General features: G+C 51.5%; 1 protein-coding gene across 1 annotated transcript; it reads right to left on the reverse strand.

Annotated features, from left to right (window-relative positions):
• Window positions 1-27,039, reverse strand: RBM28 (RNA binding motif protein 28). Its single transcript, XM_029073664.2, has 19 exons — window positions 26,843-27,039; window positions 23,404-23,559; window positions 21,744-21,850; window positions 20,937-21,012; window positions 19,805-19,897; window positions 18,999-19,070; window positions 17,986-18,172; window positions 17,544-17,683; window positions 16,233-16,305; window positions 15,440-15,549; window positions 14,031-14,104; window positions 13,154-13,289; window positions 11,131-11,195; window positions 8,787-8,945; window positions 6,643-6,792; window positions 5,194-5,268; window positions 2,280-2,551; window positions 1,007-1,115; window positions 1-580 (listed from the first exon to the last, which is right to left on the reverse strand). The coding sequence occupies exons 1-19, from the start codon at window positions 26,958-26,960 to the stop codon at window positions 449-451; spliced, it is 2,304 nt and encodes a 767-aa protein (XP_028929497.2). The 5' UTR covers window positions 26,961-27,039; the 3' UTR covers window positions 1-448.

A 27,039-nucleotide genomic window follows, 5' to 3' on the forward strand; every position in this document is an offset into this window, starting at 1 on the left:
TGAGATGAGCATGCGAGATACTGTGGTCTTTAAAACAAAAGCCAAAGGTGCTTTTCTTGAAACAGGATGTTTATCAAAGTGCACCTCTGAAAAATCAGCCTCTAAGCACAGTTTTTACAGTGGTTTCTACTCAAGAAACAAGACTAAAACCGGACTCAACTGACAGCCCCACTAGCCCTGGGGATAATTAATACATGAAGCATCGGAGTCCTCCTGACTTTTGCTCTGGGACTGCCCGACCAGACCGAGCGAGCGGGGCTGAAGTTCAGGACTGCCCAACTCAAGGCAATGTGGCAGGCGAAGGGAAGCTTGGCAAAGGGGCCCCTTCGACATGGTCCCGTCGCAGTCATTTTTTTCCCCCGACGGGAAAGATGCAAAAGGTCTCTACACTGAGCATCGGGACACGAAGCTTGAAAATGGGTGGGCACAATCCTCTCCGCTCGGGGAGTTAGCTGTCGAACCACTTGCTCTTCTTTCCCAGGGCCGCCTTTGGGTTCCCTAATATTTTCTGCTTGTACTGCTCCACCAGCTGGTTGAAACGGGCTTCTGATTGGTTACCCTTGGCCTTTCTCCTCGGCACCTACAGTAGATGGAGAACGGACAGTGGAGAGAAAAATGAATCTAAATGCCCAAATCTCATCGTCTTCCTGGACTACCCACCGAACTATATCTGCAGCTTCCCAGAAAGTGGTTTTGGCAGTAATCAATGTCCAGTAGGGGAGAAGGGTCTGCATGGGGCAAACTCAAAAACAGTGGTGACTATATCTCAGCAAGGCCTGATTCATCATGGAACCTTCACTCCCCTCCCTTCCAACCCAGCCTAATAGAAAGGAATCCCCCGGCACTGGGTGAAGAAATCACGGACTCTTCTCCTCAGAGGAGCAGTCAGGACGTCCCCTGCTCCGTGCTCAGGGCCTGAGCCACCAAAACCCCCGTTCCCCACCCCCCCCAGCCACCCATTAAAGAGGGGCTGTGCCCTGGAAGCAGCCAATTCCATTTTTCTCACCTGGGAGGGCAGTGCTCTCTGTTTCTTTGCCCTCTGTTTTTCCTGCTGCCGCTGGTTCTTCTGGGGGTTTTTGGGAGGAAGGGGTTTCATCTTGCCTTTGTCCCGTAACCTGGAATCATTCATTAATTCAATTGTATTTACTGAGCGCTTACTGTGTGCAAAGCACTGTACTAAGCACTTGGAAAGTACAATTCAGCAACAAATATCACAATCACAAATGTCAGAATCAGTCAATCTGAGCACTTATTGTGTGCAGATCACTGTACTAAGCACCTGGGAGAGTATAACAAGCCATCTCTACATCACGCTCCCTTCTCGGTGGCCCCGGAGAGTAGGCCAGGAATCTACCTCCTACTAGCTAGAGTCACTTAGCGACACGTCTTCTTTTTTTTGACGCTTTACAGAGCTAGTCCAAGCAGTGGGAATCGAACCAAAAACCTGCAGTCATCTCTGCATCCCTACCACTCGTCTTTATTTTTCCTTTGGATAGTAATTGTTAGGTGCTTTATGCTAGGCATTGTACTAAGTACGGGGTAGATAAAAGCTAATCAGGTTGGACACAGTCCATGTCCCACATGGGGCTCACCGTCTTAATCCCCGTTTAACATATCAGAGAACTGAAGCACACAGACTTGCCCAAAATCACACCGCAGACAAGTGGAGGAGTTGAAATTAGAACCTAAATCCTTCTGACTCCCAAGCTCGTGCTCTACACACTTGGCTATGCTGCTTCTGTCTTGTAAAAGTGCACCTTTCTCTCTCTCACCTCAGAAGGGTTGAACTTTTTGCTCCAGCTGTATCTTGTGTCCTTTATCTGATGCCTCATGTTTCAAACACCACTTGTGACTCTACCCTTTCTAAGGTCCATTTCATGAATTAGAGGGGAAATCTGAGCCAGCAGGGTCCAGTCAATACTGAAGCACCGTGAGGAGAGTCTATGGGCTTTTCCCAATGGGCTTGGAAACTCTCAACACCACTGCGCAGAAGGCGTGGAACAAAGTCAGGGATCACCAAACCCAGGAATCCCATCTCACAAGGGCCCACCCCTACAAACCTGCAATGGTCAGGGTAAGGCTTGATTTTTTTCAACCTTTTTAGACCTGAATGACAAATGCCTGGGGATTCCTTTGAACTGAACCCCACAAGGTAAACGATGGAAAAGCCAGCTAGTGCTTGGAGGGTCAAAAACTATTCAAATGGCCTTCGGGCAAACTTTGGCTGCCTGCAGAGAAGAGGTTAGCCTCTTGCAAACGCCCCCTGAGCTCCTTCCCACCTGATTTTCGGCCCTCGGTGTGAGGGGCGCATCAGAACTTTTCTCCGCTTCTTCCCATCTGGCAGTTCCACCTGCTCCACCTCTGGCTTGGTCTGAAAACCTGCCCAGGAAGTGGATTGTGCCGCTCCTTTGGGCCCTGATGAGGGAGCGTTGGGGGACGGAGTATTGGGCCCCTTGGTGTGTTTCCCAGGGGCCTTCTGCCATTTGCCTTTCCCAGGATTCCGCTGCTCCTTCAGGGATGCATCTGCTGCTGGTTTGGATTTCTTTTTTTGCTGCAGACACAAAAAAAGGACATCAGAGATTTCCCCCATGCTTCCTATGCAAGATGTGTTGGCTCAAAGCCTGCCCAGAAGGAAAATGGATTCCAAGAGTGAGCTGCACGGCCTAGTGAATAGAACACGGGCCTGGGATTCAGAAGGACGTGGGTCCTGACCCCGGCTCTGCCACATGTCTGCTGTGTGACCTTGGGTGAGTCACTTCACTTCTTTGTAGCTCAGTTTCCTCATCTGTAAAATGGGGATTAAGACTTGGAATCACATGAGAGATAGGAACTATGTCTACCCTGATTACCTTGCACCTACCCTGGCATTTGGTACCATGTCTGGCACATAGTAAGAGCTGTACGAATACCAGAAATATTTAAAAAAAGGAAAAAAAATCATCGGGGTTCTTCTGAAAGGTGGATGGATAGACCCAGAAGAAATCCTAAAAAATAGCTGAGAACTGGAAGGGGGAGACAAGAAGAGCAAAAGCCCAAGTCTTTCCCAGCAGTCACAGATAGGAAGGGGATGACGGACCCTCTGCACACACTACAGCTCCCTCAGAGGATTAAAGCACAAAGAACTGCGCCTTCTCATCACTCCATCCTCTCTTGTTGAAATCAAGGTGAAGGAAGGATGTTCTAGGATTCCAATGGAGGAAGAGAGGCTGGCCAAAGGAGCCCTGACGCCACTAGGTCAGAGGAAAGGGTCACAGAGGGTCACCTATGGCTTTCTCGGTGGGATGGGAAGCCGAAGCCAGCCCCACCCCAACCCTCGGAGCTGAGAAGGTGCCAGAAATGGAGCTGACAATAATACCCGCTCCTGCTGCTGCCTGACACGGGCGGGCCGACGATTCCCCAACTCGACCCAATACCCAAGTTTCGTGGCCCGGTCAGAGGCTCCTCTCACCCCAGCCTCCTCTGTGGATCTGGTAGGTGTTGGAGCTTCACGGATTACAGTAGCTGGTTAAATCCCCTAGGGCTGGTTCGCACAGCCTCTGCCCCCCCGACAAGCTCGGAATCGCTGCCGTCTGCTACCACCACCCGTGCCCAGGGGCCCCGTCCAGGCCGTGGCCGTAGCCATCGTCGCTTGGCTGGCGGAAGAAGGGGTGGAGTGGCAAAAGGCGGGGGTGACGGCTTGGGATTGGAGGATAAATCCCCTCTTTCCTTCCTCCCCCTTTTCCCCTGTATTTACCTCCTACTCTGCCCATCCCCAGGTTCACCCCTCGATGGAAAGTTGACACACCTAAGGCTGACAGACTGTCACTTCCATTGTCAAATCCGGATTACCACCTAGATACCTATACAGAAGTTTCAACCTGGTCTCTTGGCAAATACAGGTCCCGTCTACATTCTCAAAATTGTCGTCAAGAGGGCTGTAACTGCAAGAGCTAGTGAAGGCCATCGACCCTCAACTGTATATATTTTCGTTACCCTATTTATTTTGTTAATGAATTGTACATCGCCTTGATTCTATTTAGTTGCCATTGTTTTTACGAGACGTTCTTCCCCTTGACGCTGTTTAGCGCCATTGTTCTTGTCTGTCCGTCTCCCCCGATTAGACTGTAAGCCCGTCAAACGGCAGGGACTGTCTCTATCTGTTGCCGACTTGTTCATCCCAAGCGCTTAGTACAGTGCTCTGCACATAGTAAGCGCTCAATAAATACTATTGAATGAATGAATGAATGAATGACCCCACCAGTGCGGGGTCACTAGAACCAGCAAATGATCAGATGCTGGGTAACGAGTGATGGGGCCTAATGCTAGGTAGGAGAGTCAGCGCTAAGACAGGGCTTCCAAACTCCATAGATCTCGGGCCAGATTTTGGAAAGTGGGCCTTTTCTGAAGCCCTGAGCACGGCTCCTCAAAGCAAATCCAACTCGTTTCACATGCGCTCTCTGGGACTGAACCATCTGCAGTCACATCCTTGCCAAGTCCCCTATGCCCCGTAGACAAACGTTCAGATCTTGGCTTTTCCAAGGTGCCCTGGGGGTGCCTTCCCCACCTCCCTCTCCTGCCCACCGGCACACGGACGTGAAGATGTCAAGATAAACAGTCCGTCCGCTTTCAAATGCTGGGAAAAGGCTCAGAGGCGAGGGCAAATACTCAAATTCTTTTTTTACGGTCTTTGTTAAGCATTTACTATGTGAAAAGCACTGTACTAAGCGCTGGGGTAGATGCAAGAGAGGTTGGGTACATTTACAGATGCGGTAACAGACAAAGAGAAGTGAAGTGACTTGTCCAAGGTCATACAGCAGATAAGTGGCGGAGCCAGGATTAGAATCCAAATCCTTCTGCCTCCCAGGCCCGTGCTCTATCCACTAGGCTACACTGCTTCATTGGTCATTAACACCTGGGATTACCCCAAGGAATGGAGATGTGATTCCCCCCACATGGGAGAAGGTCTGAGATGCTTGTCCCATTCTCTGAGCACTTCCAAGTGGGCTCCAGGCCTCCAACAGAGCCAACTCTCGGGGATCTGTGCTAACAGGGGAGAGGGGCCATGCGGGTAAAGGAAATCCAACCACTCCAAAATCACCATTTTCATTTGAGAGGGATCCTGAGCCCCAGCCAGGCAAGAGCCCATGAATGCCGAGTCTTTAAATCAACTATCTTTAAATCAAGAGGAGACCGAAGAGCTGCTGAGATCCATACCAGGTTGCGTGCTGCCCGCATCTCCTTCACTTTCAGTTTCCGGCTATCTTCCAGGGAGAACTCCACTATCGGTCTCTGCATCAGAGGGATTCCAAAAGGCAGGAGTCAAATTCAACTGGACACATTAAGCCACAAACTCAAAACCTTTTCAGGGTGGGTACTTTGGGCTCATTCTGGAGTTAGTTCATCCCCAATATGCCGCTGATGGAACAACCATGTCTACCTCTCCCACCTGGTCAACCTCGCTCCACCCTGTCCTGTCCCCCGCCCCTCCACCCGAGTGCCAAGGAAAGGTGATGAGAGACTGCGACTATTCTCTGGGGCAGAAGAGGAAGGCAGCAAGGCACTGGCAAGTTCACTGCCACCCCTTGATGGAATGGTGGAGGAAGGCAGGGTGTTATTTCACCAGGGCTTCAGCCCACCTCAAGGCTGCCTGAGTGGCCTCCTCTCGAGGGTGGGAGCTAAACAATCCAGAAGAGGACCTAAAGCCTGGGGAGTTGGTTCCTTGGCCAGCTGAGGAAGCCTAACCCTGGCCTTTGAGGAGGACAAACTTACCAAAGAGCACCCAGCTCTCCCTCGAGGTGGGTACATGGTTTTGGGGACTGGCAAGTTGGCAGGAGGACTTTTTGATTTCCTCCACAGACCTACCCCCCCATCCCAAGGACCAGACTCAGCCAGAGAGAGAATAACTGCTCTCTTTTAGTGCTCCAGAGAAAAAGGTGCGGATCCCTGTTTCTGTCTCAGCCAGAGGTTGGGGGAGGGGTCAACGTGTGGCCACATCCAAGACGCTCCGCTGTAGTCGAGTCCTCTGGAAGTGGTGTGATACCTTTTCTCTGGATCACACAGTCCCTCTAGGGACTAAGTTGCAGGCACTAACTCAGGGAGAGCCAGCTGGACAGCCACTTGGGGTACACGCTCCGACTCATGATTTCGAGCAGTGCTTCCCAGCCCATGATCCCAGCACCCAGTGCTACCCAACCCAAACACAGGTATCCGGCCAAGACAGATTGAGCTCATTGTGGTGTATTCTACTCTCCCAGGTGCTTAATACAGTGCTCTGCACAGAGTACGTGCTCAATAAATACCATTGATTAGGGAAGTCTGTTGGCTTTCTGGCTTAGACAATTGTGCACTCTCTTCTAAGTATGCTACTTTTCTGGTAAGAGTTGCTATTCTAAGCCTCTCCACCACTTCCACTGAAGGATCCTCTCCCAAACACACTGGAAGACAACCACCATTATAAAGGGGAGCGGCTTAAAATCTGTAACTCTCAGAAGTCCAGCCATTCCGGACCCGGCCACTAGATTCTGGGAAGGCCATCCAACCAGCCCCTGCTCCCTTTCAGTAATAGTTTGGTGATTCCGGCCACCCACAGGGCCCGAGAACCCACGTCCCCTTTCTGCCACAAAAGGGTGCAGGCAGAACCCACCCCCGGGAGAAGCCCCTTACCTTCTGGGGCCCAAAGATTTCTGGGTTGTTGTTGGTGTAGCGCAGGGCTGCCAGTGCGTGCTCGTGCTCCTGGAACTCTACAAAGGCGTAACCGAGAGACTGAGCCTTGTGATTCCCTGTGGCGCCCTTCAGGTCCCTCATCACCCGACACTGTGGAGGAAAATAAGGAGATAAAACACGGGGTCGGGAGGGGGCAGAAGAGCCGGCTTCCGGTACCTCCCTGATTCCAGCAAGTCCTCTGGCACCAGTCAATCATATTTATTGAGTGCTTCCTGTGTGCAGAGCACTGTTCTAAGCGCTTGGGAGAGGAACAATAGAAGAGTTGGTAGAGACATTCTCTGCCCACAACGAGCTCACAGTCTAGAGGGGGAGACATATAAATCAAATTATGGATATGTACATAAGTGCTGTTGGCCTGAGGGAGGGTTGAATGAAGGGAGCAAACCAAGGCGATGCAGAAGGGAGTGGGAAAAGAAGAAATGAGGGCTTAGTCAAGGAAGGCCTCTTGGAAGAGATGTGCCTTCAAATAGGCACCCCGACCGCTCCCACGGATTCTCCGAGCCACAGGAATCCAGAATCTTGAAACCACCCTCCAATCCTGCAAACACTAGACCACCCTGTTTTAACCTTTTACAAACACACGAGGGCTTGCCCTTCTGGGAGGCGACATTCTAAATGGACACACAAATAAGGATATGTAGGACACTGCAATAATACTGATAACTAATAATAATTGTGGTATTTCTTGAGCGCTTCCTATGTGCCAAGCACTGTACTAAGCGCTGGGGTAGCAAGATAGATTTGACACAGTCATTACCCAACATGGGACTCACAGTCTAAGTAGGAGGGAGACCAGATATAAAATCCTCATTTTAAATGTGAGGAAACCTAGGCAAAGAAAAGTGAAGTGATTTGCACAAGGTCACAAGCAGTTAAGTGGCATGGCTGAAATTAGAACCCAGGCCCTCTGGCTCCCAGGCCTGTGGTCTTTCCATGCTGCTTTCCGTACAGGCAATGGGGTGCTGATGGTAAGGAGAGGACAGACACCAGCTACTTATAATAGCTGCAATGGGTGTCTTCGCTGTATTAGAGGTCTTAGACTGCATAGTATGACCTCCCGGGAGCTGGAAAGGGAGCTAATGGCTCTCGGGGCTTCTCTTGGGTTCAGAGAAGGAGGTCTTTGAAGGAATACCCAGAGAGGAGAAGAATTGGGGAAGGGCTTGCCAGACTCCAGGAGTGGCCCACGGAGTCCATGAGAGAAGAGAATGGGGAAAAGTCCCCCTCCATGCCCCTCCCTACCCGCCTTCATGAGCTCAGACCCTGAGTCAGCTAAAATCTCCTTGTTCAGCAACTTCTGTGCCAAAAGAAGGGGGCTACTTGGCCACTCAAGGGCATTTAGGAGGAGCTGATAATGAGGGCTGGTCCCCAACACCTTTTAAGCCACGTGGCTTCTCCAAACAATAAAGTCAAGGCTGGAGACGCTGGGGTAACCAAGTCTTCTACATGATTTTCTAGCTCAGTTGGTTGAGACACCCCACACTTCTCTTCTCCCCTTGGACGGCAAGGTCCTTCTCTGGAATAAGCACGAAGCAAACTGATGGACTGACTGAATGAGATCCTAACTGCGAGGGAGCAGCAAGGCCGGTAGTAAAATCCTCTCGGCAAAGGGCCAACTGCAGATTACGCTGCCGGGGACAAAAACCAATGCATTCGGTTCTAGAGAGTGAGGACTGCCCTCCAGGAAACCCTCCCATTAAGGAAAACTAGCCCCACGGCACTGACCTGGTCCCCAACTACGTGCACACAAGCAGAGCCTTGATCCCGACGGCACGCCGAGCCCAAAGAGAGTCACGATGCTGGGACAGCGTTTCCCAATTTCCTACTCACGTTCTAGCCAAGACCCACCCTGAAAACTACGGTAGAACTGGGTGAATTCTGGAGAACCCTATCAGGGCAGAGGGAACCATCCCTGAGGCCCAACTGAGTTTGATGCCCAAAGAAATCCCCAAGAGATCGGGGAACTGCCAGCCTAACCCTTGCACGATGAAGACTCAAGCCCGGTGATATCCCCCTCTAGCCGGGCTCTGCTTTACTGCCCGCTGCATGGGGCTGAGCGGGCCACCAGGGGTGAAAAGCGCTCTCACCTCCTTGATGCGCACAGCCCGGCCCCCGCCAGCCGCCCTGAGCAGCAGCTTCCGGAGCTGTTGGTCATCCACCGCCTTCGGGAGATTGTGGAGGCAGAGCCTGGTCCTGGAGATAAAGATGTTCTGGTCCTTTAGTTTCTGGTACTTCAGCTCCTCAAACTGGAAGGATGAAAAAAAAAAGTCTCTTCAGCTCAAGCAGCTGGCGGGTGGGAGGGAGGGAGGCCCTGCACCCAGCTAGAGCGGGTCTGGCCCTTGAGTTGAGGGGGCAGAGGAGCCCGGTCTCCACTCCCCCCACCCCCAGCCCGGTGACCCGCTCACCACTGCCTCAAGCTAGACCCATGACATGGAGGGCGGGGCAGGGTGGGGAGTGACGCTCGTTTTAACACCACGTTTGGCAGAGAGTGTTGCAGGGGGGACTGAGAGGGTCTTCCAACAACATGCACCCATCTAGGCAGTGCTCGGGCCTGTGCAAGTGACGACAGGCAGGAGGGGTCAAAGTGTAAGTGCGTGATAAAACAAGCACTTTCCTTGACGTGGGGGGAGTTCGTCAACAGCCGGGCCCCCCAACATTACAGGACAACTGAAGCAGCGTGGCTTAGCGGATCGAGCCCAGGCCCGGGAGTCAAAAGGACCTGGCTTCCGATCCTGGCTCTGCCACGTCTGCTGTGTCACCTTGGGCAAGTGACTTCTCTGGGCCTCGGCTACCTCATCTGTGAAATAGGGATTAAGTGTGTGAGCTCAATGTGGGACAGGGATTGTATCCAACCTGATTAATTTGTATCCACCCCACCGCTCAGACTAGTGCTTGACACATAGTAAGCACTTAAGTACCAAAATTATTTTTATTATTATTATTATCCTGGGGTTTCAAGCTGACCAGCGGGGAAGTAGAGAACAACAGTGCCAGCCCTGGCTCTCACACCTTCTTGGCAGCGTTCCTGGGGGACCTGGCAAAGGGGGCTCAGCAGCCCGTCACCAGAAATGCTGTCAGAAGCGACACGGCTGGTTCCCAGCAAAGGTGTCGTGGTTCCTTTAGTCGACATGTTCATTAATTTCATGGTTTTGTTCAATGACAGTTTGGGTAACGGTTGCATTTGTGGGCTCAATTCCAAGCCAGCCTGGGTGAGTCTCGTTTCAAAAGGACGGGAATTCTAAGAGAGGAGAAGCTGTGGCCACCTTATGATCCCACACATTATGGCTATCGCTCGACAGCAATTGAGGCCTGCACAAGAGGCTTCTCCCAGGAGTCTTTTCTTATATGCTACTTGTTAAGCGTTTTCTATGTGCCAAGCACTGTGCTAAGACCTGAGGTAGACACAAGATAATCACAGTGGACACAGTCCATGTACCACGAGGGGCTCACAGTCTTAATCTCCATTTTACAAATGAGGTAGCTGAGGCACAGAGAAGGGAAGTCACTTGCCAAGGTCACACAGCAGACAAGTGGCAGAGGCAGGACTAAAACCCAGGTGCTTCTGACTCCCAGGCCCGGGCTCTATCCGTTAGGCCATGCTTCTCTAGTTCTGGCCTTCTGGGCAGCAGCTCTTTAGGGAACAACTGTTTGTGCAAACCACCCTTCCACCAAACATGACTCGTGCTCTTGGGAAGCAACAGCGATGGGGTATTTGCAAGTCACCCAAGAAAGAAAGAGAAAAAGAGGGCCAGTAAATGGCCTGGTGTAAGCTCCTTTTAGGCAAGAAACACATCTGCAAGCTTGTTGTGCGCAGGGAACCTATCTACCAGCTCTGTTGAACTGTACCCTCCCAAGTGCTTAGCAGAGTGCTCTACACACAGTAAGTGTTCACTAAATATGACTGACTGACTGCAGTTTGTGATGGAGGCTTCTGGAGGCATGAGGGATCTGGGGATTTTCCAAATATTCCAGAACTGATCTTTGTTCAATCCTGATATTTTTGAGTAGGGCAAACAATGTGTCTGTTATACTGTTGTGTTGAACTCTCCCAGGCACTTAGAACAGTGCTCTGCACACAGTAAGTGCTCAATAAATGCAACTGACTGACTGATGAATTTGTCTTTGCTGCTGACACCTTTTTTCTAACTGCCTATCATCCCTGACTTCAACTGTGGGACAGAGAGCACTTGTGAGAGAATTTCCCTGTAATTCTCTCCACTCCTAAGAAGAGCGTTTTGTACAGAGCAAGTTCTTAATGGTATTTACTGAGAACTTCCTGCATGCAGAACACTGTACTAAACACTTGGGAGAGTACAAGAGAGGTGGTAGACACGTTCCCTGCCCGCGGGGAGCTCCGTCTTAATAAATGACAGTGGAAGGGACAGTAGAAATGATGAAGTAAAGGGCTTTGCCTGGCTCTGGCACACTCACCCGCGTTCTCTTGGCAAGATCGGTGGCACTCAGACCCTCAGCAGCTTTTGTCCCAGCGCGGATCACTGCAGAAATAAATCATAATTGTGGTGTTTACTAAGCCCCTCCTCTGTGCCGGGCACTGTGCTGAGCTCTGGGCAGATACAAGATAGGTCAGACAGAGACCCTGTCCCATACGGGGCTCCTAGTGTAAGTAAAAGGGTGAACAGGTATTTTAAAGATGGGGAAACTGAGGCACATAAGAACTTCAGTGATTTGCCCAGGTCACACAGCAGGCAAGTGGCTGAGCTAGGATTAGAACCCAGGCCTTCAAACTCCTGGGCCTGGGCTCTTTCCACTAGGCCTCACTGATGGCAATGAACCACAGGATCCATGTGACCTGAGCTGCACAAGCCAATGCATATGAGGCCGGATTGGCTGGGAGGCGAGGAGGCCGAGGACAAGATCCGGGACTGTCCGGGCCCTGAGCTCACCGGACCCTCACAGCCCTGGGGTTGCTGCTTTCACATGGGGAAGTTCATGCTTATGAAAAGTGCCAGAAGAAGAGTCCCGGACCAAAGCAGCATATCCTACCCATTAGCTAGGCTGACTTCTCCAAAAGATTCTGAGCTAGGGGCCCCATTCAGACAAGGAAGGAAGGACTCACCCAGTCCCACAGCACTTCTGTTCGTGTCCTTATACTCTATTATTTCCCCTACCTGTAATTTATTTTAATGTCTCTCTCTCCCTCTGTAGACTGTCAGCTCCTTGAGGGCAGTAATTGTGTGGATCAACTACACTGTACTGTTTTCCCAAGTGCTTAGTACAGTGCTCTGCACAAAGTAACACTCAATAAATACCACTGAATGATTGAATGATTGATTGATTAGTCCTTGGTAGTTAGCCACACACCCAGAGCCACAAAAATTTCCTGACTGGACAACAGTCAAAGAAAGTGATACAAACAAGCCTGTATGACTAGACAGAAGAACGCGGTTACAAAAATTCTAGGCTGAAAAACGTTTTGCATTTATAGCCAATTTTTCTCTAGAATGGACAGTCACAATTTGATTGGAAGGCATCTTAAAAGTGAGCACTCAAGAAGAGTTTTTGACTCTAAAATGGGATTTGAAGATTACTTGTAGATTTCCATTTTCCACAGAAACCACTGTCCAAACTCCGGTCTCCATCGATAATGGAAATCCACGGCTAAACCCCAAATCCCATTTTAGTTTTCGGCTCTAACCTCCTCTTCCTCCTCCCTGACCCATCCCTTTACCAAAACTACAAGATGGAAGCAGAGACCACTGAGAATTTCACCTCTCCTGCCTCCTCTTGGACAGAGGAACTAAAAAGGGAAATGGCTAAAAGGCAGGCAGAAAGAGGTTGGGGGAGAATAAACCATTCAATCTGCAGTCTTGGAAAATTAGCATCTCGTTGAGAATCGGCTGGCTCTGCCTGCTGAAATGCCTATTACTCTGCTGAAAGATGTGGGTTGGGCACTTGAAATTTTCCAAGTCCCAGGGTCTTCAGTGTGACCTACGTTGCGGCTACTGTGATCAACCTCGATTTGAGGGTGTATAAATCCCATAAAAAATACTCATTTTAACAATGATGTCTCCCACCAGGTCAAACCTCAGTCCTGAGGCCACAGGCCCAAGAGCATAAGCAAAGGAATTAATAACAGTATCAGCAGTTGGCATGGGGTCATGCGCACTTTCTCGTCCCCACCTGGGCATGGAGTGCAGCAGGTGGGAAGGAGGGCAGGGATGCAGCACACTGAAGTGCATGCACAGTCTTCTCCCGTGTTGGTCAGCTACTGACAGAACCAGGGTTTGAATCCAGATCTCCTAATTCCCAAGGTAGTGCTCTTTCCACTGGACCCACAGCAGGGCTGTTTGTTGTAACAAGTGCTCAGTGGTCGTCCTTCAACCCAGTGAGACTCCTGCTGCTGGCCAACCCTTGGGAGGGCTTGAATGCCCACTATGGGTGAGATCCCACTCTCGGTGAGCTGAGGCCCCGCCCCCTCCCCACCCCAACTCACAGCCTTCTCTGGCCAGGTATAGGTTCCGGGTTCCCGTCGGTTTCTTCACCTTCTTGCTGCGCAGTTTTTCAGCATCGTCCCGGCTCACCGCCAGGTCCACTTTGAGCCTCCGGCCATCCAGTTTCAGCCCTCCATCCTGCATGAAAAACAACAAAATCCATTTTTCTGAAAGCAAATGATTGTGGGTTCGGAGGGACGCCCCAGGGTGGGAGAAAACTAGAGAGTTGCGCTGGGGGAGACCCGTTTCCCTCAGGGCAAAGCCCTGATGAGGTCATGAGAATTGAGAAGCAGTGTGGCCTAGTGAATAGAACACGGGCCTGGGAGCCCGAGGGACCTAGGTTCTAATTCCAGCTCCGCCATTTGTCTGCTGTTTGACCAGGGGGGCAATTCACCCCACTTCTCTGTGCCTTGGTTACCTCATCGGTAAAATGGGGATGAAGACTGTGAGCCCTATGGGGGACAAGGACTGTGTCCAACTTGTATCTACTCCCGTGCTTAGTATGGTGCCTGGCATATTGTAAGCACTTAACAAATATTATTTCAAAAAACGAACAAACCAAAAAAAAAAAAAAAGGAGTGTGAACAAGAAGCTGGAAACCTAGCCTGGGACCAAATGTAGCCAGGGGTCGGTGATACTTTAGGACTGTCAGGACTATGACAATTCTGTCTAATTACCTATGGGGGGTCTGGCGTGAAGTCTACAGGGCAGACACTAGCTGGGCAACTGTTTAGTTCCTCCCTGCGAGGCTGTACCCCTAGTAACCAGCTCACTCGAAGTGAGTTAGTACCCTGAGCCCGCTAAGAGTGCAGTCCATAGCTGCTGCCACGAAGAGGCACTATGGCACCTGTTACAAACTCAAGCAAATTCCTGCCTCACCGTCGCATCCTCCCTGGCAGCTTCCAGGCATTTCTGGGTGGCTTCTTGAGTCAAGAACTGGGCGAAAGCACAGCCTGGGGAGAGAGATGGAGAGACGAAGAGAGAGATGGGGGGGGGGGGGGAGAGCGCACACGCTGAGTGAAATCTTAGTTACCAGCTGCCTTAGGCAGCCACGTCAACAAGCAACCCTACCAGGGCCCAAGGGGAGAGAAGCCAGGATTCCTTCGCCACCCACCCCCATTAATACCATTGATTAGCACTGTCTCAAATGAGTGTCAGGGCATGGTATTAACGCTTGGGAATGTACAACAGAAGTGAAAGGACCAGGCACAGACCAACAGAAGCGAAAGGACCAGGCACAGACCTCCAGAAGTGTCAATCTACTGGGGGAGGGAAGCGGACACAAGGGCCCAGCATGCAATTCACTTGGTTCTCCTGTAGCGCGGCGGTTACGTTCTTGAGAAACCCAGGGTTAAGGAGAATGGGTGCTAGAGTTCGCCCACCCTGACCGGTGCTCGTGAGCGTGAGCACAGGCACTTCATCCGACAACACGTCCACGGACCCTATCCGGTCAGACAGTTGGCCATAGTCACAAGGACGGTTTCTAATTCCCTGACAACTTTCTATCCAAAATGCCAAGTGAACACGTGCTTTGTGGGAGAATTGAGTGCAGGGGAATTTGTGCACAGATGGTAAAAACAAAAGCCAGCAAATAAAACTATAATGACCAGACACCCTTGAGGGCAAAGATGGCTGATAGGGAGAAAGAGCGGGGGGGGGGGGGGGGGAGCGAGCTAGATTTTTAAAAGGGCTTTGAAGGTGGGGAAGGATGTGATCTGGTCAACTTTGGGGGGGTGGGGCGGAGGGCTCCATGCAGAGGAAAAGGCATGAACCATGGCTTGCTCCAAGATAGAAGAGCCACGAGTGAGGTACACTGTTAGAGGGCTAGTTTGAGTGAGAACAGTGAGAGCTGAGGTGCAGCAGAAAAAGAGAACATATAAGTAAGAGGGAGACAACTAGTGGAAATCCTTGAGACCAAAGATAAAGGGCTTTGCCGCCCCAAGAGACCTACCAGGCACTGCCCCACAGGCTCCCAAAGCCCTTGATGTGGCCTTGCGTGCCCCGGGCAGCTCCTCTCCCATGGCACCCACCCACTGAGGTGACCTAATAACCACATGCACATGTCTCGACTCTCTTGTGTCAGCATGCCCATATCTCCCTCCTCACCCACTCGGGAGGAAATCGAGCTGGCCCCCACCAGAGAAGAAGTGGGTGTGGGGCCAGTGTGACCCCCTCGTTGGCTGGGGGTGGGCCAGGCTGAGACGAGATGGGATAGGTGTCTCTTTGGCCCTGGCAGAGTCCATGCCTTCAGGAGCATGAAGAACACGAGACTCCTGGGTGGTGGTTACCTTTAGAATGCTCGGTATCGTGGTGCAAAACCACACGGACATACTTCAGTTCCCCAAACTGCTCGAGCAGCTCCCCGAGATCTTCCTCCTCCGAGTCAAAGGACAGGTTCCTGTAGAGGGGTAACCAGGGGTTATCATGGGGGGGGGGGGGGGGGGGCAAAAGGGCTTGGCCCCAGAGAGAGCAGATTTGAGGCTTATGGGGACATGGCAGCTACCAGGCAAACAAGAGGCTGGGTCTTCCAGGACTCATGGTCAAGTGTGCTCCACCACCCAGAGGTATTTAAATCAAAAGCCCATTCTTTCCCAACAGAAAATATGGAAGAGTAGATTTCTGAATTTCTTGAAAGCATGTAAAAGAAAAAGCAAAATAGCTTCCAATGTCTTAGCCCTCTAGTTCAGATCTATGCGGGAAGAGTAATTTGCTTAACACTCCAGGACTATTTTTCTCCAAGACAATCCAACAGGGGGTACCCCCTGGCCTCAATGCACAAGATTGTTTGCCCTCTTCCAGGTCGAGGGGCCTTCCGGCCCCGTCGACTCAACTTGAAAGGAATTGGAAAACCGAGAACATTTTGTAGCATTTTCACAGAGAAGAGTCAGAGCCGGGGGGCACCCACATGGTTCAAGGAGGGGTGAGTCTAAGACTCTGTCAAGTCTCTGCTGGGTCATACAAGGCGAAAGTCTCATGCCTCCTTCCTGGTTTAGCATGTTCCTTGGATCTCAGGGTGGGAGAGGTTTCCTTCGCCAGCCCCCACTCTGAGCCCCAACGCTCCAGCCTGAGGGGAAAGCCCACCTGATGAAAACAGTTTTCCCCTCGTTCACGTCCGACGATAGCTTCCTCTTCTTCTTTTTGGGAATGTCTACATCTGCAGTGAAGGCCAAGAGGAAGTGAGCCCAGGTACTCTGTCGCTCTGGTGGGGCAGCTTACTCCAGGCACACACACGAACACACTCGGTCCTGGACCCAGCCTTTCTCCCTGCACCATTCCCTCCCAGAAGCACAGGGGCCAACTGATAGATATCTCGGGAACCACCCAAGCCAGCATGCCAGCAGACTGCATCCTGGAGGAAGTCAAAAGTGCCTCAGGACTGCTGTTCCAACTGAAATCCCCTCTCCAGCTAAACCCAACCTAGGTACTGGGGAATAGTTATCGAGCACCCTGTTTCTGACCCTACCTGCCCTGATCCTGCTTTGCCTCTGGGACCCTGAGGCGAAGCCACCTGCTTCAGGCATGCCCCAAACACGTCGGATGCAGGCAGAGACGGGTGGCTGCGGCTTTCCAGGGTAACGTTTGCTGTTCTGACAGAGGCTCTCGGGCGGGTCTGTCTATATCCTTTGGGACTACAGGGATCCCATTATTAACAGTCCAGTTGAGCTGATGCCATCCCACTGTCTCCTAAATTTAACAATTCCCTCAAGCTGGACGATCGGACAGAGGGCTTTCCACCTGGGATTCGATCAAGGCCTCCAATCCCACTAAACACACTCTCATTCCAACTGCTTAAAGATGGACCCAATGGGGAAGTAACGGAAGGAAGAGGAAGGGAACGGGACACAAAGTGGTCCAGGCTTTAAAATACTAATTTATACTAATGCTGGTCTCTCCCTCTGGAGTCTAAGACTGCTGTGGGCAGGGAGCGTGTCTATCAACTCTTGTTGTACTGTACTCTCCCAAGCATTCATTCATTCATTCAATAGTATTTATTGAGCGCTATGTGCAGAGCACTGTACTAAGCGCTTGGAATGTACAAATCGGTAACAGATACAGTCCCTGCCCTTTGACAGGCTTACAGTCTAATCGGGGGAGACGGACAGACAAGAACAATAGCAATAAATAGAATCAAGGGGATATAAATAGAATCAAGGGGATGTAAATAGAATCAAGGGGATATAAATAGAATCAAGGGGATATAAATAGAATCAAGGGGATATAAATAGAATCAAGGGGATAAGCACTTAGTACAATGCTCTGCACACAATAGATACCATTGATAACGATACAAGCACTGGGGAGGGGAGAGTCAATTAAATTGGGCTGCTGGCTCCCTTTTAAGTAGCTGAGGCTCAGATCTTTTCTTTAATCCAAATTGGACTCTGGACAAACCTTCATCTTCTCCATCTGAGTCTGTTTCTTCCTGTTCCAATTCTCCATCCTCACTATCTTCCTCTTCCGAGTCACCCTCCTCCTCGGACTCCTCTTCGTCACTGCTATCTGCACCGGCAGCTGCTGCTCTCTTCACAGGCCTGAAAAAGCAGTCAACAAACATCACTCGAGTGTCCAACGCTGTGTTAGGAGCTCGGGGCTCATTTTAAAAAACAGTCAGGGCCCCTCTCCACAAGGAGCTTACCGTCTACTACACTGAGGATCAGAAATTAAAGATTGGGGTCACATACAGGTCTGTCCCCTCGGCCCCGAAGGAGAAGTTCACTTTGCTCCCAAGCCCGGGTTCACAGCCCTTAACCAAGTTCAATCTCTGGTGTCAGACAACGTAGGAGGCTTCAAACCAGACGCTGCCTCCAAATCTCGGGCCAGATCTGCCGCTCACCTCCTCTGGGATCCGTTTGGCTTGGTTGTTTGGGATTTTGGGTCCTCTTCCTCATCTTCATCTTCGTCATCATCTCCCTCCTCGTCGTCTTCATCATCTCCCTCCTCCTCCTCATGGTCCTCGTGAATGCCAACCTCTTCTGCTGCTTCCTCCTGTATGGGAGGTGGGGGGTTCTTGCTCCCCTGGCCTTCACAGGGAGGTGAGATTCCCACATGGAAAGTGAGACGTCTGCTCTGCCAGATGAGGCCAAATCAACAGACCCCCAGCCCTGGCTGGACCCCAGCCCCAGGAGTCCCCCATTTTTGACACCTTTACCAGTCCTAACGGCCAGGAGGGGGGGACTTGCCCCTCAGATCTCTCTCTTCCTCTTGGGATGAGTCCCTGGGCCTCCTCCCTCCAACTGTCTGGACCCAATTCTCAGAGATGGAGATGAGGGGATGGGAAGAGCAGCCCCACTTGACTGTGGCCGAGGTGAAGCTCCTGCTCCAGCCTAGCGAGACCAAGTGGCCATTCAGACCAGCAGCTTCACTCCCTGAGGCAGGGGGCCCTGAAGCTGAGGGCTTAGGAACTGGTAGCCCAGCAGCTTCCTCCCAGCTCACAGGGAGAGAATGCTCACGAGCAGCCTCGGAGGAGGGCAGCCCAGATGACCTCAATCTCAATCTCAGTCTCTCAATCTCTCTCTCACAATCTCTCTCACTTTCCCCCCGCCACCCTCACAAATACACACATCTGCCCGGCTCAACTCCACCAACCGTCCGCCTCAGAGCCAACCCTGTCACCTGTGGGCCTTGGGTCTTGCTTCTGAGTTAGCAGAGTCACAGTGGCCGTTTCTCTCCCCAAAGTGCCACAGCCACTTTCTGAATCCTGCTGAGTCCCCGGTGCCCATGGCCACCCCGATCCTCAGCATAGACAACTGGGGCCTCCCGGCTGGGTTCTGCCCTCTGACCCTGGGGACCGGCAGCCTCTCCACCCCACCTCCCCCAGGGACGGCAGAAGACCCTCCGTGGCCCTACCTGCAGCATGGGCAGCCTGGGTAGCGCTGTATTTATCCTTGGCCACTGCCCAGTCCACAGCCACTGTCCGCCCTGTGGGAGATAGGAGGACCATTAGTGGCCCTTAGTCCAAGGCCTTTCCGCCCCACCCCGCCAACCCCCAGACAGAGCTGTGCAGTCAATGATGTAGAAGGTGAGGTGCCAGCTCAGCCAGCCGGGGGGCAACTCCCCTGTCCCTCCCTTCACCCCACAATGGGCCCGTTTCAGCCCACAACAACGTCCTGATGCCCTGAAAGCTTCCCGCTCTAGCAACACCAGGATATCTATTTTTCCCTCCACTATATTCTCCCCAAGCATTTAGCACAGTGCTCTGCACACAGAAGACATTTAATAAGTATTACTGAAAGTGCCCATCAGCCCTTGACCATAAGAGGCCCTATCCCCATAGCAGTCACCCACTCTTAGTTTAACATCCACATGCCCCTGACAGAGCAAAGAAATGAGAGGGGCTGAAACCTCCAGGTATGCCAACTTCCATTCAGAAACCACTCGGAATTTCAGGGGTGCCATGTGCTTTTTGTGCCTTGGATATTTCCCGTGTCTGCTGGAGGAGAGTGATGTCCAAATCTTCCCAGAAATGGCTCACCCTTCTAGCTTCCTGGAGCATCATTGGAAAACCCCAGAAGGCACAGAGCTTGCCTGTCCAGGGAAGGCCTGAGAATCTGGACTCCAGCGCCCAGTCAGGGTTCCAGGCCACGACATGGCCTTAGGCCAGGCTGCGTCCATACCCCCAGGGAGGGGAGGGGTGAGGAAGCAGGATGACTCACCTTTGATTTCTTTCATGTTCATGCCTTTCAGAGCCTTCCCTGCTTCCAAAAGATTCTTGAACTGAACAAAAGCAAATCCCCGCATCTTCCCATCTGATGGAGGGAAGGAAAGAGAGGGTAAGCAGGGTAGAAGTGGAAGGGAAGAGCCAAACTAGACAAAAGGGAAAGGTCAAGCGGTCAGCTATTCCTTTAGCACTGTGCTCCCATTTAGAGAGTTCAGAATGCTATGCCCAGTGCAACATACAGAAAATCTATATTGGAGGGCCAGGAGCTGTAGATTAAGGAACGACTTAGGATCTAAAGCTCTCAGCTCTAAGCCTACGCAATCAAATCTGATAGGAGGCTAGAGGACCCTGGGAAGTTCAAAGCCCAGCTACCAAGACCTCCCCTAATTTTTTTTAAATTAGCATGCCATTAGACTATAAGCTCCTTGAGGATAGGGGGTCGTATGTCTACTAACTCTATTGTCCTCGTCAAGCCTCAGTGTCCCATCGGTTGACTGTAGGCCTCAGGCTTTGGAAGTGGGTGTGGCCACTGGGTGTACGCCCTGCCTGCAGGCTCTCAGCAGAGCAAGGCCCAGGTGAGCAGGAAGAAGCCCAGCTGAAGAAAATGGCTCTAGTGTCGTCAGGAAAACAGGGGTACTAGAAGCCCCACACAAACTTACAAGGCTATAACAAGCTCTGCTCCCTCCACAACACGTGCTACTGCCCACTGGAGCAGAGTAACAACAGGATTTTGCCCAGCCCACCCCTGGCCCTCCTCCACAGAGGGTCCCATCTCTCAAATCGCTCTGAGGAGTAAGGCCCTCATGTCCCAGAATGCTCTACAGCTCACACAACCAGGCCCAAAGTGAATCCATAAGGGGGGCTCCGGGACCTTCTGAGGGCAACACAGACCTAGCTGAGGTGTCTCTGGGAGGGCCTGTAGAGCCCCCACTCCGGCCATTACTAGCCACGATCGGCCAGTCTCTGCTCTCAAACAGTGGAGGTGCTCAGAGAGATCGAATTCCCCAACATCAAGGGCTTTGTCTTTATTTTCTGGACAGTGCCAAGCCGAGAATGGAGAAGTAGGATGGAGGTGTGGGAGGCAGGAATTTAATCACAAGGCCAATAGAGTGAAGAATCAACCATACCTGGTTTCTTGGGGATGTTCACCTCCAAGACGGCTCCGAACTGTGCAAATGAGGCCTTCAGGTCATCCTCTGAGCACTGGGAGGACAGAGATGCTGAGAGAGTCAGAGGGAAGAGGGGCATTGGAGAAGAGAGAGAGACCACAAGTCCCACCCAGTCCATAGAACTTATTTCTAGTTTGGGATTTTTCAGTGATATTTCTTAAGGACTTTAAGGGTAGATACAAGATAATCAGATGGGACACAGTCCCTTGTCCTACATGGAACTCACAGTCTGGTTCCCCGGGGACAAGCAGGTCCCAATTCGAGAAGCCGTAAACTTGGCAAAAGGGAATCTAAGGGTGGGAGTCAGGGAGGAGGAAGGGGGACTAAATTGTAAACTTCTTAAGAGCTTCTTAAGAACTTAAGATAAACTTCTTAAGATAAACTTCTTATCAGGTCTAACAACTCGCACTGTACCCTCCCAAAGGCATAATACAGTGCTCTGCTCACAGGAGGAGCTCAATAAATACCACCGATTGACTGACTGATTTACTCGGAGCAGTGGAGAACAGATTTGAGGAATTCATCCCAAGGAGAACTCCTTGGAATCTGGCACTCTTCTTGGACTTCTTGGCAGAGTCTCATCTTCTGACTAATCAGACATCAGGCTGCTTAGGGCTGGTTTTCAGGAAGGCAGAACTCCCAATGCACTTCACACTCACTCTCACTGCACTGCATACTTCTGGAGGGGTGACCCAAAGCTCCAGTGCCCTTCAGTGCCCTGGGAGCCCAGGGGACAAACATCCTTTGGGAAGTTGTCCTACCCACCTTAAAACTCAGGTTCCGGATGATCAGTCTGGCTTTCTTGTCGGCCACTTTCACTTTTTTAGGCTTAAGCTCTGGCTTTGTCCCTTCCTCTGGGGACGCTGCACAGTCTGAAAAATAAGAGGGAGCAGATTAATCAACACAGCTGCTCTGGGAGGCAGCCCCAAATCACACGACTTGACGCAAAGGACAGCAGGCAGGCTGAACTAGGGACGGGACACCCCAGGGAGAGCCCACCTCTGCTGGGTGGAGGAGGAAGGGTCCCAGCCAACGCTCCTGAACTAATGAAACAGGTCTTGGCACTCCAGGCCAATGGCTTAACACTGACCACAGCTCAAGCTACGGCTACCCGAGCCTTTACCCATGTAGCTCAGGGAAACTGGGCTTTCCATCTGCCCGGAGGTGGACCACTGGCTAAACTGAGTGACTGAAAAGACTTGGTAAGCTGCTGGAAAGAAGTTTCGGAACGTTTAACTCAAGAGACAGGGCCCATGTCTAACTCCCATCTGTGCCTTCTCTCCTAGCTCTTAGTTCAGTACTCTGCACATAGTAAGCACTTAATATTTTTGCTGTTACTACTGCTACTTAAGGCACTGTCCCCTTCCCCTGCTGATACAACTCCACACCCTTATCCCAGACCAAAACAGGGCCTTTTGATAGATGGCTTGGGGGAAGATTCAAATAACAGTAGTAGAAGTAAGAGAGGTGTTTGTTGAGCACCCATTTGATGCACTGCACTGTAGTAGGTGCCTGGGAGATACAGAATAACAAAGTAACACGTTCCCTGCCCACCAAGGGGTTGCCCTCCAAAACAGGGAAGACGAATATAAAAAATAAATTGAGCAGACATATACAGGAGTCCTTACGAGGATGTAAATAACCTTGTGCCCTCACCGATGTCCTCTAAACGAGGCAGGCCTCTGAAAAGGCTACCACTGCCAGTGCTTATAGCAGACGGACCTGGGTTCTAATACCAACTCTGCACTACCCTGTTGTGATACCTGGGTCAGTCATCTTCTCTGGATCTCCTTTTCCTCATCTGTAAAATGGGGATTCAATAGCTGTTCTCCCTCCTATTTGGACTGTGAGCCCCAGGGACAGGATCTGCGCCCAACCTGATTAACCTGAATCTACCTCAATGCGTAGTACAGTGCTTGGCACAGAGGAAACACTTAAACACCACTGTGATTATTATTTACTTTCTGGAGCAGGTAGTGAGTTGTCTCCCACTTTTCCCAGCACTAAATCTGCTGGATTGGACCCGAGTGAGTCGGGTATGACTTTTTTTGATGGAATTTGCTAAGCATTTACTATACACCAGGCACTGTACTAAGCACTGGGGTACATACAGGCTAATCAGGTTGGACACAGTGCATGTCCCACATGGGGCTCACAGTCTTAATCCCCATTTTACAGATGTGGTAACTGAGACACAGAAAATTGAAGGGACTTGCCCAAAGTCACCCAGCAGACATGAAGCAGAGCGGGATTAGGATCCAGGTCTTCGTCACACAGCAGACATGTAGCAGAGCGGGAGTAGGATCCAGGTCTTCTGACCTTTAGCATGGCCACCCCGCTGACCATTCCTGTTGCTCCCCTATCTCCTCCTGGCCCGAAGCCCTTTATAAGGTGCAGAGAAGCATCCTGAGACTTCCTGACTTACCCTCCTTTTCTTTCTTTCTTTTGTCCCTTTGTTTCCTCTTGGCCACAGTCACGTTGATCTTGCAGCCTTCGAAGGTCGTGACTTCCTTGAGGGCCCGCTGGGCATCCTCCAGCATGGAGAAGGTGACGTAGCCGAAGCCTCGACATGTCTTGCTACCTGAAAGAGAAAAGGGGCGGGGAGGGGGGAGTTAGTCTAGGAGGACAGTGGAGCCCTGCTAGGTGGCAGGTGGCAGTGCAGTGGGTTCTCCTCTCACGCGGCGGGAGCACCCGCCCCAGGCACATGCACAACCCATTTCTCCCACTGGCACCTCGCCTCCTAGCCAGGCAGAGAACAATTCCTCATTCTGCGGTCACGTGCTCTGTACACTCCACACCACGTAGTGACAACACAGGTTCTGGGAGAACTGAGTGTACAAAGATGAGAAGCAGTGTGGTCTAGTGAACAGAGCATGGGCCTGAGAGTCAGAAGGACCTGGATTTTGATCTCTGCTCCACCTCATGTCTGTTGTGTGACCTTGGGCAGACCACTTAAATTCTCTGTGCTTCAGTTACCTCATCTGTAAAATGGGAAAAAAGTGTGAGCCCCACGTGAAGCTTGTATTAATTTGTATTTACCCCAGCACTTAACAAGTATCATAATTATTATTATGGAATGCCAGAATGGGAAACGGCCTCGCTGGGCCTGCCACTCAGACTCCTGCAGAAGAAGCCAGACCCAAAGCAGGCTTTCCCTTTCGGGTCTGTTGTTCAGAACCAGTTTGACTCACGCTCAGAAGCAGCCATCCTCAGGGCTGGGAAGACCTGAGGGGGTTAGTGAAAGCTGCATCAGCAGCTGTGTTGGGCAGGCTTTGTAGCTTACAGTGTTTACTACCTTCTACCTGGCCCCGAGTAGCTAGTTGGCTTGCAACCAGTTATAGCTGAGCAGCAAAGTGAAAACATTTCCACTCCTCTATTACCTCTGTCCCAGACCAGCCCTGATTCAAGACAGCAGGACCCTTAATCTGACCCCCGGTGCTGTCACGTCAATGCTCCCTGCTCTTGGGCACCCTGGGTCCCCTGAAGAAGAGGGGTGCTCTGAACTTGGAATGGAGACAGGCGATCTCTGAGCTGTGAGCTTGTCCTCTAGACTTTGAGCTCGTTGTGGGCAGGGATTGTCACTCTTTATTGTTGTATTGTACTTTCCCAGGCGCGTAGTACAGTACTCAGCATATAGTAAGCGCTTAATACAACTGAATGAATAAATATTCCCTTGGTATCCTCTAGACCGTAAACTCACTGAGCACAGGGAAAGATGTCAGTAATTCTCTTGTGTTGATCTCACCCAAGCACATAGTACAGTGCCCTGAAAACAATAAGCACTTAGTACGATTGATTCTGAGCTCAAGTAAGCACTGTCCACTTTTCACCTGAGGCCAGTCCCACACATTTCCCCACACTGAGAAGTCAGCATTCTCCCCAAGTCAGAGGGAATGACTTGCCCAATTAAACCAGTAACAGGAACAGACCTCAGAGGCTCTACCCTCCTCTCTTACCAAGTAACCGAATCCCACCTATGCCAAGGGGCAATGCAGACATTGCCCTGCATCTCCCAAATAATAATAATCTTAATAATGGTATTTGTTAAGTGCTTACTATATGCCAGGCAATGTACAAAGCAGAAGGATGGATACAAGCAAATTGGGTTGGACACAGTTCCTGTCCCATGAGGGGCTCACAGTCTCAATCTCCATTTTACAGATGAGGCAAGTGAAGCACAGAAGTGAAGTGGCTTGCCCAAGGTCACAGCACACATGGCAGAGCCGGGATTGGAACCCAGATCCTTTTGCCTCCCAGGCCCGAAGTTCTCCACTAAGCCAGGCTGCTTCTAGGCTTGAGGACTCCAGGATGGGGATCGTGGTGGGAATAATAATAATGTTGGTATGTGTTAAGCGCTTACTATATGCATAGCACTGTTCTAAGCGCTGGGGTAGATACAGGGCAATCAGGTTGTCCCACATGAGCCCGCAGGTCTCCCAGTCTGTCAAGAGATCTGGGGGAATTCTGCTTCCTCTCCACTGTGAGAGGAAGCACACAGTGCTCCCTGGCCTGGATGGGAAACATGGAAAAACAAGTTAACTGCTTCTGAAATAGCCAGAGGAACAATGTGTGTGGGCTGGGTTGGAGAAGGAGAGAATCGAGGTGAGGCAAGAGTGAGCTCTGGTGGGCAGGACTGGTGGCTCTTTATTGCTGTATTGTACTTTCCCAAGCCCTTGGTACAGTGCTCTGCACACAGTAAGCGCTTAATAAATATGATTGAATGAATGAATGAATAGGTGGGGGCAAGGTGGTGGAGTGCTCTAAAGCCAATGGTGAGGAGTTTTCGTTTGATATGGCGATAGATGGGCAACCACTGGAGATTTCTGAGGAGGGCCGCAGACAATAATGTTGGTATTTGTTAAGCGCTTACTATGTGCAGAGCACTGTTCTAAGCGCTGGGGTAGATACAGGGTAATTAGGTTGTACCACATGAGGCTCACAGTTAATCCCCATTTTACAGATGAGGTAACTGAGGCACAGAGAATTTGTGACTTGCCCACAGTCACACAGCTGACAAGCGGCAGAACCGGAATTCGAACCCAAGACCTCTGACTCCCAAGCCCGGGTTCTTTCCACTGAGCCACGCTGCTGGATACGTTCCCAAACAATCAATGGAATCTGAGACCTTACTGTGTGCAGAGCACTGTTCTAAGCGCGTGGGAGGCCATTGTACTCCGAGTCGGTTGACACATTCCCTCCCTACCATGAGCTAGCAGTGTGGCCTAGTGGCAAGAACAGGGGCTTGGGAGTCAAAGGACGTGGGTTCTAATCCCGGCTCCGCCACTTGTCCGCTGGGTGACCTTGGGCACGCCGCTTAACTTCTCTGTGCCTCACTTCCTTCATCTGTAAAATGGGGATTAAGCCTGTGAGTCCCACGTGGGTCAACCTGACGACCTCGTGTGTCCCCCCCGCGCTCGGCACACAGTAAGCGCTTCACAAACACCACCATAAATATTATTACCGAGCGCTTACTGAGAAGCAGCGTGGCTCGGTGGAAAGAGCCCTTGTTGGGAGTCAGAGGTCGGGGGTTCGAATCCCGGCTCCGCCGCTTGCCAACTGTGTGAGTTTGGGCAAGTCGCTTCACTCCTCCGGGCCTCAGGTCCCTCATCTGTAAAATGGAGATTAAAGCGAGCCCCACTTGGGACAACCTGATCCCCCCAGAGCTTAGACACAGTAAGCGCTTAACGAATGCCACTATTATTCTTAATTACCGTGTGGCGGGCGCTGTTTCCAGCGCGTGAGAGAGGCCGGCACAAGAGAGTTTGGCGGACCCGTTGCCTGTAGTTTTGAGGGAAGAGCGTGCGGGGAGGCGGCCGCCCTCGGCGCTCCCCGCCTCCCCGTCCCCTTCCCCGATTCCCTCCTACCTTTGTGGGTCACGACGAAGCAGTGCTTGACCGGGCCCACCTGGCTGAACAGGTCCTCCAGCTGCGGGCCGCGGGCCGAGGCGGGCAAGCGGCCCACGAACAGGGTCAGTCCTGCCATGGGGCCGGCGCGCGAAGGCGTCTGGGAGGGCGGCGCCAGCTCGGGGCCCGGCAGGGAGGAGAAGCGCGGCGGGGCCGCC

Source organism: Ornithorhynchus anatinus, chromosome 10, assembly GCF_004115215.2.
Source record: "Ornithorhynchus anatinus isolate Pmale09 chromosome 10, mOrnAna1.pri.v4, whole genome shotgun sequence".
NCBI classification, from domain to species: Eukaryota; Metazoa; Chordata; class Mammalia; order Monotremata; family Ornithorhynchidae; genus Ornithorhynchus; species Ornithorhynchus anatinus.

What these genes read in the sequence shown, in the direction of transcription:
- RBM28 (XM_029073664.2), bottom strand. Translation starts at nt 26,960, where the DNA reads ATGGCAGGACTGACCCTGTTCGTGGGCCGCTTGCCCGCCTCGGCCCGC. An exon ending in GAACATGAAAGAAATCAAAG is followed by an intron (nt 19,071 to 19,804) that starts GTGAGTCATCCT and finishes TATCTCCCACAG; the next exon opens with GGCGGACAGTGGCTGTGGAC. An exon ending in TGCGGGCAGCACGCAACCTG is followed by an intron (nt 2,552 to 5,193) that starts GTATGGATCTCA and finishes TTGTGTCTGCAG; the next exon opens with CAAAAAAAGAAATCCAAACC.